At 30.9% G+C, this 11,931-nt stretch overlaps 1 protein-coding gene across 1 annotated transcript in view; it reads left to right on the top strand.

The window, feature by feature from the left end:
* LOC140449022 (atrial natriuretic peptide receptor 1) overlaps nt 1-11,931 on the top strand; it is a 270,323-nt gene that overhangs the window by 154,363 nt on the left and 104,029 nt on the right. The window contains exons 6-9 of the mRNA XM_072542164.1: nt 8-117; nt 4,300-4,488; nt 9,951-10,086; nt 10,721-10,957. Of these exons, the coding sequence (XP_072398265.1) occupies nt 8-117; nt 4,300-4,488; nt 9,951-10,086; nt 10,721-10,957 (672 nt within the window). The remainder of the gene's footprint in view (nt 1-7; nt 118-4,299; nt 4,489-9,950; nt 10,087-10,720; nt 10,958-11,931) is intronic.

Here is an 11,931-nt window from a genome sequence, read left to right as displayed (position 1 = left end):
TTTTCAGTTGTCATTTTATGTGTCAGAGGACCTTTGGTACGAGAATTTATGTTGACAGCCCACACTCTTGGCATGACTAGTGGAGAATATATATTTCTGGATGTAGAAATTTTTCAGGTAAATACTTATATTTTTTATTTAGCATATAAAAGTGTACATTACAGTCTTTTCTTCATTTTTAGACATATCGTTATAGTGGGTTTAAACACTGTACAGGTGAACTAGAATAGAAATAAACGTGAGCTGCGTACAAGCCAGAGGAGGGATGCGGAATTCATTTGGGGCTTAAATTACTGGGTTGCCAAGGGTTTGAAAATTTTGTTTACATGAATTACTGTAAATAACAAATTGCATTTAATTATTTAAAATTTACACTTACCTGAGTATGATAATCTCCATCGTCTAGTGGACACAATAATATGAACTATAAAAAGCACGGACTCATAATAAAAAATATAATTGGAAATCAAATCAAATGCACATCGCTGTTGCCAGTGTCTATGTCTACGAATATATCTCCGCTATCAGAATCTGCACCTAAATTAATATTCCACGATTCTATGGCAGAATCAATTAATGGTTCCATTGAAATCAACTCATCCTCAATAATTTTTAATTTGTCTACAATTTTTTCTACTCTTGTATGGACAATATTTCAAAGAATTAGTTAGAATTAGAAGTGTAGAATTAGAAATCTACATTTCGTGTTCAATCAAAATTTTTTAGTGCTGCCCAACAAGCTCAATTGGGTTTAAATTTGGATGATAAGATGGGAGCCTTAATATGTCATGTCCGTTATTTCTAATGATAGAATCAACAGGAAAGGCTATAGCGGGAGAAGATGGTCAAAAGTGCCCCCGCATCGATCAGCAACGCGACTTGTGCTTTCAATAAAGTATATAAAAACAAGACTTCATACAAATGTTTAGCTTCTCAGAGCCCACAGAACTTCTTAAATCTAAAAAGAAGCTTGTTTGGATTTTCTGGGCGCAATTTTGCTTTAAAATATCTGAAAAAATTCATGAAGATGTATCTTTCGAATACAAAAAATTTTGTGCAAATAAATGAGTAAAAAACAGTTTCTTTGATTTTTCGATGCTTTCGGCTCAGAAATTGAAAATTCTACCTTGGCCATTTAAAAGAACATAAAAAATATATAATAAATTACAATTCAAAAGTTAGCCAAAAATTATTAACATAACCTAAGAAATTATTGAAAATTTCAAAGATTTTTCCTGAGCTCAATTTTCAATATAAAAATTTGAAAGAAATCAGTCTATTTTGTATTCGAAAGATACATCTTCATGAATTTTTTCAGATTTTTTAAAGCAAAATTGCGTCCCGAAATAAAAAAAGTCAAAAAAAGCTTCTTTTTTTAGATTTAAGAGGTTCTGGGAAGCTAAAAATTTGTATGAAGTCATATTTTTATATGCTTTATTGAAAGCACAAGTCGCGGTGCTGATCGGTGCGGGGCACTTTTGACCATCTTATCCCGCTATAGCCTTTAACATATTTCGGTTTATATAATTTTATAATGGCATACAGATCTAGTCTGAGCATGTTACCAGAAAAGAAATATTTCTAGCTTTTAGCCAATCTATCATTTTACTCTTTGTTGATGCGGATGTTGGTGCTTGATGCTCTTGAGTATAATGATAAGATGCAGTGTCCAATACGATGACAGTGTTGGGAGGTAGATTACTTAACAATTTTTCTTCTAAGCCCTTTTTGCATTTGACAAAATTTATGTCATCATAGTAATCACCCGATTTTGTTTGAAACTTTCATCTCACATAAGATCCACCGACAAAACCTGCTTCGTTCCCTGCATCCACAATAATTAAACGTTGTCCCCTAAAAACTGTTTTTCAAGCCCAGTATTCGTTTCATCAGTCCAACTATTACTGCGACTATGTATTTACTGTATAGTAAATACATTTATATCAGTAAACATAATAAATCTATGTTTTATGTTTTTAATTACTTATTTTTTTTTAATAACTGTAAAGAGGTAGAGGTCTTAAATGGATTTTTTCCATTAAAACTTCTCGATTATTCTCTGTTTTTTTTTTCCAAAGAAATTTGAGATTCTGAATTTTAAAACCCATACGTTTTTTGCCTCCTTTATAATAAATTCTTTAACAAATCTCCCATGAATTTTATTCACAGTGCGTACTTGTTTTTTAGATATATGAAAAGTAATACTTTGGTGACGTAACAGACCTTGTTCAACTTTGTATTGTAATTTGTAATTTTATTTTCTAAGATTTTTGCCGCATCTCATTAGGAGTGACAAAACCGGATACAAGAAACTCCTGAAAATGTAACGCAAAATCGTCAGATTATTTCCTATTCTTTATACTAGATTTTTATCAAATTACCTGTCACATTAGCCACATGCTTGTGCATTTTTTAAATTCAATAATAGGTTTATTAGCAGCTTTTTCTAGTTGAGCGAATTTTAACACAGAGTGCATTATTTCACGAGCTTGGGTAATCAAAACCTTTCACAGCACTTTAAACTGTTGATCTATTTTTAGATTAAATGAAAAATTAGAAGATTCAAAATCTCTGCTATTAAAAATTATTAAAAATTGAGATCTTACACAAAACTTGTCAACGTCGCGAATCGCTTCTTTAATAAAGCTATGCACATAAACAGCTAAGCGGTTATCGATTAACTAAGCTTTTAGTGCCGTAATTTAAAATCTGCGAGCGGGCATAGTATGTTCACGTCTATTCCTATTCTGGTTCAACTGTACTTCTGAGTCTGTCGAAAATCATCTACGGTAATTTGATTCGTCTATTAATTTCGCAGCTTTGCTATTTGAATAGCAGCACGATATCGCCAAGAAAGCGTAAGAGATTTATTCTTTTACCATCGATGTTTCGTATGTTCTCCTACTTAAATTTGTTGTGGCGAGAGGTATCCTCGTTCCATTTGAAATTTTATTGTATTTATTCGTGTAAAATTTTGCTGTTGGACTTCTGTATATATTTTTAATTATTGTTTTATGTCTGTGGTCTTTTTTATAATCACTAGTACAGAAAATATTTTGTTTTGTGATGACACTGAGTCAAACGCTTTCTTTTGGTCCAGAAATACAAAGAACAGTGTTTTGTTGTATCCCACTGTTTTTCTATAAGTGTTTTTATAGCTAGTAGGTGGTCGTTTATAATATAAGCAAATCTGAAATCTGCTTGCTTTTTAAGGGTAATAGTAATATAATTTGGCAGTTAATCGTCTTAAAAAGAGAAGACTGATCGTCGATAGTTTTTAAGATCTGTAATTTATTCTTAAGCATGATTATTACGATGTCATTGTTTTATAACAGTGAGATTCTTCCAGTTTCTAAAAATCTATTAAATGGGACTTTGAGAACACAGATTAATTTTTTTCTTGGTCTTTATTTTCCATCACAATGACATAATCTGCTAGCATGGTTATTTTTTATTTCTCTATATGCCATTTCATTTTCTGATGATGTAATTTATGGCATATCTTCTGAGCTCTTATTTCGAACTGTTGGTATATTTATTATGTCATTGTAAGTGTTGACATTTTTTGTGTAGAACACGCTGTAGAAATCTTTCGATTATTTTTTCTTTGTCCGATATCACGGACTTTAGTTATATCTTTTATTCCTTCTATTAGATTTCTTCTAAATACTTTTTTTCATTCTGTTCTATTACTTTCGAAATAGTCTCTGTATTGTATTTTTGTACATCTTCAATACTTGTTTTTTATTATTTCTTGCACATTTGTGTATATTCTGGTCTGTGTTTCCATTAGATTCGTCTTCGTTTTTCAATAAGCTCTGTTATGTGTTAACTTCAGAACACTTAATATTTGGTTATTTATTTCTTTTACATGCTTTTCAGGTTTTGAAGACTATCGTCAACATATTCTATGTGTTTAGAAAGGTTTCCTGAAAAAATGTATTCACTATGTAGAGTTTTCATATATGCAGCAGTGATGTGCCTCTTTCGTTCTTTGTAATTATTTATTTTGCACCTTATACTTTTTCACTACTCTTTTTGCATTGGAATTACCAATAATAATTGTGTAGTTAACTTGTGAATTATTATGAAGAAAATATTATACCAGCAATATTCATATATCTACATAGAATATATCACCATTTTCATCGCTATGTGAACCTGTTGGAGCGCAGTTACTCCGGTGTTTTTGTTTTTTATCTTCTCAATGCTTTTCATAATTTGTTTATGTATAAAAAAGCGGAAACACAGCAAATACAGCAAATATAATTTTTTAAAACAGAGATTATTTACTTTTAGGGTACTTTTTGGGGTGACCATGATTGGAAAGTAGGGGATATTAACGATACTGTTGCTCGAATAGCTTACGAAGCTCTTCTTCGAGTTTCATTACTTCAACCAACCAGTGACAAGTTTCAGGAATTTGCCGACAAAGTTAAACAGAGGTCCATGGAAGATTACAACTATACTATAAGTGAAAATGAAGAAGTAAGTTGATTCAGTATATATATATATATATATATATATATATATATATATATATATATATATATATATATATATATATATATATATATATATATATATATATATATATATATACAAAGTGTAAGTAAATAAGTGCGATAAACTTCAGGGGATAATTCTGCATAAAAAATTGTGACAGGTTGCTGTGTCTAGTTAAGAGGTAGTAATTGTGCATTTTATGATATACAATTAAAAATTTTTATATTCATCATTGGCGCGCATACGGTTAATGGACTTAATTTTTAAAGAAAAAAATAATACGCGAGAGAGTTATTTCAAAGTAAAAATTTAAATCATTTTTGAATTTCTCGTTTAGTTTGTAATAGAAAATTTTTTTCTGCCTTATTTTCATACAAGGCGCCGTTTATATGCAAAAAAATGAAACACCTTAATGCGTATTTTTCCTTTATTTAATAGATTATCAGGAATTTGTAACAAATATGTGAATGGGCGTTGGACGACAATGTAACAAAAAGGTAACAAAAATATATTTAATGTAACGAAAATGTGTTTTGGGCCAATGGCACAAATTACAATAGAGCGCCAATGTAACAAAAAACAAATGAATTAAGGCTGGCTAGCGGACTGTGCCGGATAGTGACTACTTGACACTCAAACGAGGATTCGGACAATTAGCATTCCCTACAGAGACCGTTAAATGAGAAAATAGATGACAAGGTAATCAAATATATATATATATATATATATATATATATATATATATATATATATATATATATATATATAACTGTTTTGGATGGGTTGGAGTCAATAATAGGGCTATTGGTTAACTATTTTTTTATTCTCGAGCTTTCAATTGTGTTTACAATTATTATCAAGAGCTAAAAAAGACAAAATACTTACAAGGTTGAACTAAAAAGAAAAAACAATTTTTGTTAACTTACCAAATAAAAATTAGTTTGGTAAGTAAAAATCACTGCTTACATGTTCAAAATATTTAATACAAAAATGTTTTTATCTAATAAATGTTTCTCTGAAAAATTTTTATAATTTTGAAAACATTTTTTTAATATAAGAATAATTGAATTTATAAATAAGTTCAAATAGCAACCAATTACAAATAGCCTCAATGTCATAAATGCCAACATAAAATTTTTATTTTTGACAATTATATTGCCAAAAGTAAAACTTCGTTTAAACATTCTTTTTTGTTTAGTAACAAAAAGAAGAAGATTTATTCACCCTTGACAGATGTCTGAAAGAATGTGACAGATATATGGAGAATTAAATATGACATTTTACAAGTTTTATATATAAATCATAAAGAAAGAATATAATTATAAATTTTGCTTAAATTTTGAATTTCAGATCTTTTGTTTAAACTCTTATCATTTTTGCTAATACAAACCATTTCCAAAAAAGTCCTTTTAAATTTATTACTTTCACTACATAAAATTTTAATGTTATCAAAATCCATAATATGGTCTTTATCGATTACATGTTCTGCCAAAGCACAAGATGGTTTTTTAATTCTGCAATCACTTTTGTGAGAAATAATACGATTTGAAAGATTTCTTCCGGTCTCACCAACATATTCAGCCTCACACTGAGTACAACTAATGCTGTATACTAAATTCGTTTTTTCAAATTTGTCTATAGGATATTTAGTTTTAGAATATAAAGATGAAATAGTTTTGATGTTCTTTGTTGCTATTTTTATATTGTCAATAACCTTTAGTGTTTGTATTAATTTAGGTGTTAATGATGGTATAAAAGGTAGTGAATGATAATAGATGTTCTGATTGTTAGATACAATGTTTTGAGATTGAGCAAAAAATGGTGTTAAATTATTTATATTACCAATATTAGAAAAAAGCATCCTATGTAGCATATCTGGAGGATAAGAGTTTTCAATTAGAATATTTTTTAATAACTGAAGATCTTCCTGTAGATAATCTGGATGAGATAGATAATCTCTATACTTAGGGGATAAATGCCAAAGGTTTAAATATATGATAATGAAAATACCAATAATGAACTCTCTGATTAAATGTGTACACATAAAACTGTACAATCTAGTTAATAGGGGAATTTAAAACCTCTTCCTGTAGTTGACAATTAGTCTTTAAATGTTATTCAGTATTATTAAAAAAAATGACGGGTCTGTTATTATTATATGCTATAGTATGATTTTAAAATAGGAAAAAATATTATAAAAAAATTAATAAAAATTGTCTGAAGTTGTCCAGGAATAGTCGGATAGAGATCTGGACCTCTGAAGGAACAGCTAAGGATGGACTATAATCAACACTGGGGAGCAGGTCTAAATCCAATAGGAATAACTTAATCCTTTTGCTTTAAATAAATCCCCCCAAAAAAATAAGAACTTCCTCCATTGACTCTTGCTTAACTCCTCGAGTAGGCTAAAAAGAACATTTGTATTAGCGTTCCTTCTTACTATTGAGAAAAGGTAGGAAAAAACACAAGGTTTAATAACATTAACCTTGAAAAGTAATACAAAAAATTACTAAAGAACCTTGTATGAAGGCAAAAAAAACTTAATGGTTTTGTAAAACTGTGACTTTCTAATGTTTTGACAATACTTTATGTGAATAATGATTGGGTAAATAGATAATTTTAACGAAAAGCATGCTCGAGATATATTTTAGAATATAATAGAACGGTATAAGACAGAATATTTTTATAGATATTCTTAATAGATAGTAGAGAGCTTTAAAGGTAGATAATTATGTTTTTAAGGCTGGGAAATAAAATAGAAAATTGACATATGATTTTATATAGTTAATAAATTTCGATTTAGAATGGTTCTAAATGAAATGATATGAAAAATGACAATATTTTAAAAAGTCAAATGGGCTAATGGTTTTTATACTTCTGTATTGATAATTGGGTTTACTTACCGGCTCAGAGTGGCTATAAACCAAACGGGATATCAAAAAAAAACAAACCAAAATTTTCTTTAACTTCTCTTCCTTCCAAAAAAATTTAATATTCTTAAAAAAAAATTCTAGCGCATCTCTGGCCGCCTACTAACTTAAATCCAACTTTTCTTCCCTGGGGTCAAAACAAGAGTGACCCGATTCGGAAGAAGCGTATATATAGTTTTCCAAAACTGCCGCTTGGAGTCGCTGCTTAATACCAACTTAGAAATTACAAATTACTAAGAGATATCGACTAAATATTGATTTCAGATTTTATTTAAAGTCATGCAAGGATTATTGAAGTGACGGACTCGTTACAAAATATCTAACATAATATTAAACCGGAACAATAACAGAAAGTAACAAAAACATAATTTTAGATTAGCGCAAACCTACAACAAATGTTCAAAATGACCTTCCTCAGACGTGACACAAGAATCAACTCTTGGCCTCATTGATAGTCGTATTCGCGCAAATATTCCTGCTGTATTATGATGACCTTTTTTAATGACCTGTTTTTAATTTTAAAAATACTTGCCCTCAGAATATATTAGACTGGCGTACAATAAACTCAAGGATAACAAAGCACCAGGTTCAAATATGAGCACATCAGAAATGCTGAAGCCACAGAAGAAACCGGAATAAAGAAAACTGAACTTGCTCTGTAACAAAATATGGTATTCCAAGCAATGGCTTGACGACCGAACAAAATCTACAATAACGACAATATATAAAAAAGGCAGCTTCCATAAATGCGACAATTATTTCTGTTATCTCAAATGCCACCAGAATAATGTTACACATAACCAATAAGAGACTGAAAACTTTCCTACAAAGGGAAATATCTCAAGAGTAAATTGGATTTACCAAAGGTAGAGGTATTCGAGAATACCTTCTCAAGACAATTAATAGAAAAATCTAGGAAATTTAATACCCCACTATACATTTGTTTCATAAATTATAGGAAAACATTTGACAAGGTCAAATTGCAACACTTATGACGAATACTAAAAGAAAAATGCGTACCAGAACACTTAATTTTTGCTTATTACTGAACTATATAAATATACTATTGGAACAGTTAACGTTTTTGACACAGTTTTAAAAGAATTCCATCGAGAGCAGAGTATCAGACAATGATGTACACAGTTTCCACAGTTATTTAATATATATGGGGAGCATAATATAAAAAGAGCGCTTGAAGAATGAGAAAAAAACATCTCAATAAATTGCTGACAAATACACAACCTATAATAGATGTGAATCTTGAATCCTAAGACAAATAAAAAGAAGAGACATAGATGCCACTGAAATGTTTTGTTGCAGAAGAATGTCACGATTTCTGTGGACCAACCACAGCACGAATAGTTTTATTTTAATTTTAGTTTAGCTAACAGCTCTCTAGCCAAGCCATCTTCAATGATTAAAATATTTTATAAGAGCAGACCCAAAAAACATGAAAAGACTTATCTAAAAAGGTTTGAACGTCGAAGATCACGTAGAAGATATTAAACAATATGGATCGACCAAATTACAGGAATATGCAAAAGACCTATGCAAGAGTTAAGAAATGTTTTCGGAATAATAATTCGGAAAACGTTGTGTGATGTAGCCCAATAAGGTGTTTTAATATATACCTTTTATTAAGGAATTTTTAAATAAATTTTTTGTGGTACATGGTATACAGCCAGCTACAGGAACTTAGTTACCTTGTGGATTTTAATGTTAAATGTTTAAATAATATTTTTATTAGTGGCAACCATGGTTAACCAGTGTATCAGTGACGATCACCGGATAAGAACAGTAGCACTACTACAACGAAAGTGAAAGGAACCAATTGTATGGTTGACAACACATGGATTGTTCCGTAGTTGCCACTTCTATCCAAAACAGATTCACTGCAATGTCGAATTTTGCAGTTAAGTAAAATCCATCAAATCTGCAAATATGTAACAAAATGTAGCAATATGGCTGTTTTTGGCGTTCAAAATCCCGATACCAACGACGAAATCACGCACTATCAAGTTGGTCGATATGTGAGTTACAATAAGAAAATTTGTTCTTCATCATAGAACATAGCGAGTATATGTTGTATCATGAGGCTGTTGTACATTTGGCGATCAAGCTGGAGGAAGTAAACAAGTTCATTTATCTCCATCGTTGCCAAACGATCCATTTTCACGAACGCTACTCTACTCTGAGATCCCACTTAGAATTGGTTATTACTCTTAAAACGCTTTATCGATGAAATTTCAAGGTAGGAAGAAAAGCGAAGCGGTTCTATATCATTCAGATATGCGTTTAACTAATACTCTTGGTTACATTTAAACAGTTGATCCGATAAGTAACGAATGCTGCTTCCGGTTATTACTGGTAAATATCCGTGGACCGATTACTTAAAACTACCAACGGTGATTTCTTTTTATTAGATATAAAAATTTATAGACATAAGATAACTCGACATGTTAAGTAATCGGTAAAAATTCAATTATATCAAATTTATTTTTTATTATATTTTAGATCAATTTTGTGATTGGAGCTTTTTACGATGGCGTTTATTTACTAGGCATGGCACTAAATGAAACATTATGGGAAGATGGAGATATAAGGGACGGACGAAGTATCACTGCTAGAATGTGGAATAGAACATTCTCTGGTACGTAAAATACACATAGTCCTTTTGCTTTTTTAGTACCTACGGCTGTAGTTTTCATTTTTGGAGCATATGGCTGTTCAATTATTTAAGTATTTCCCTTAAAGTTGCTCTTGCTTGAATACTGCACTTACGTTGCCTTATATTATTTATTTGGAATATTCTCGCGTTATCTTCAGTTTGCATATATTTATTTCCCCAGATCATACCATTTAGGGTTTCTGATATCGCTACAGGTTTTTTGACAGTTTGTTTTAATTTAATACGTATGTTTGCTTCTAAAGGTATAGTATATCTTGTAATATAATATTTAGATCAATAATTAAAACTACAACTATTGATCAGCAATATAGAACTACTTGTTCTATCTATCGTTTTTCTCTTTAGGGATATGCCAGGCAAATTTTTTTTGACCAAAGGATGTAGCTGAATATTTTAGAGAGGGCAGTTACTTCGGTTTGCATGTATTCTTTGCGGAGATTTTTAGTATTTTCTATATTATTCTGTATATTTTGTTTTGTATTTAGAAATATTACGGTCAATTCGCTAACATTCAGTATTCACAGCTTCTAAAAAATATTCTTACGCTATTTTCTATAGTGTGTAACTATTTTATAACAAAAAATTTACCTTTTAGGGATTACTGGGCAAGTTAGAATAGATAGTAATGGCGACAGAGATGCTGACTATTCTATTTTAGACTTAAATCCCATTACTGGAAAATTTGAAGTAGTAGGACACTACAATGGCTTAACCAATGAATATTCCCCAGTTCCTGAAAAAAAGATTCACTGGCCAGGAGGAAGAACAGATTCTCCCCCGGATATTCCGTTGTGCGGGTTTATGGGAAACAGCCCTGAGTGTCGTAATTACGGTAAGATATTGTGACTCTGAATTGATAAATTTTAATACCAAATTATATTTGTTATTTGTTCATTCATTTAATTCAATCTCTTTATTTTTGATATTTTGACTCATAAATTAGTTCTTATAGTAAAATAAAAAAAAACTGATTTCTTGTGGGACATTCAATGTAAGCGAAGCTTTTCACGATGTATATAATCTATATAATGTGTATTGAAATCCAATTACGATCGTCCAGGAAGTAAAGATCGATTGAGCATCACGCGCTATTCCGATCCTCCACTACTGCGACGTTGTGCATGCCTGTTACCATTGTCTGTAGCATTAGCACAGTATATTGCTTTATAAAGAATATACTGTAGCATCAGTGTCAGCCAGGTCTCATTATTGGATGGCAATGCGTTTTTGTTCTACAATAACTTGAAATAGCGGTGCCCGTTGAAAATCCCACCAAATGTGAAGTACGCAGTGTGGTTCGGTTTTTGAATTCGGAAAATGGTCTGCCTATCGACATCTATAGGCTAATAGTGGTTTATGATGAGAATGTAATCAATCTTCATTAAGGAAATGGTGCATTATGTTCAACCAAGGAAGTACCAGTGTACACGATGGAGAACCAAGTGGGAGGCCATTTTTTGTTACTGAGGAGTTGAAGTTGTTGAAGAAAAAAGTTAATGACAAAATTCAGAGAAACCGGCGATTCATTTTAACCACATTGTATGATTCTTTTCCAAAAACTTCTCGATCCCTCTCGACATAAAATATGACTGAGTACCTTGGCTATAAAAAATGTGTTCTCGGTGTGTACCAAAGGTTCTGCATTAGTCAAAACGAATGGAAGCAGCCGTTGATTTTTTACCCGATATGGCAGTGAGGGCGACAAATTTCTCGACCGCATTGTAACAGGTGAAATTTGGGTTTCTTATAAAACTCCTAAAACAAAGCGACAATCCATGAAGTGGTATCAGGCAGACTCATTCTCTA

The sequence above is a fragment of the Diabrotica undecimpunctata genome, chromosome 8 (genome assembly GCF_040954645.1).
Source record: "Diabrotica undecimpunctata isolate CICGRU chromosome 8, icDiaUnde3, whole genome shotgun sequence".
In the NCBI taxonomy this organism is placed as follows: Eukaryota; Metazoa; Arthropoda; class Insecta; order Coleoptera; family Chrysomelidae; genus Diabrotica; species Diabrotica undecimpunctata.
Note: the sequence above shows the minus strand (reverse complement) of the source record. Positions and strands in the feature narration are given on the sequence as shown.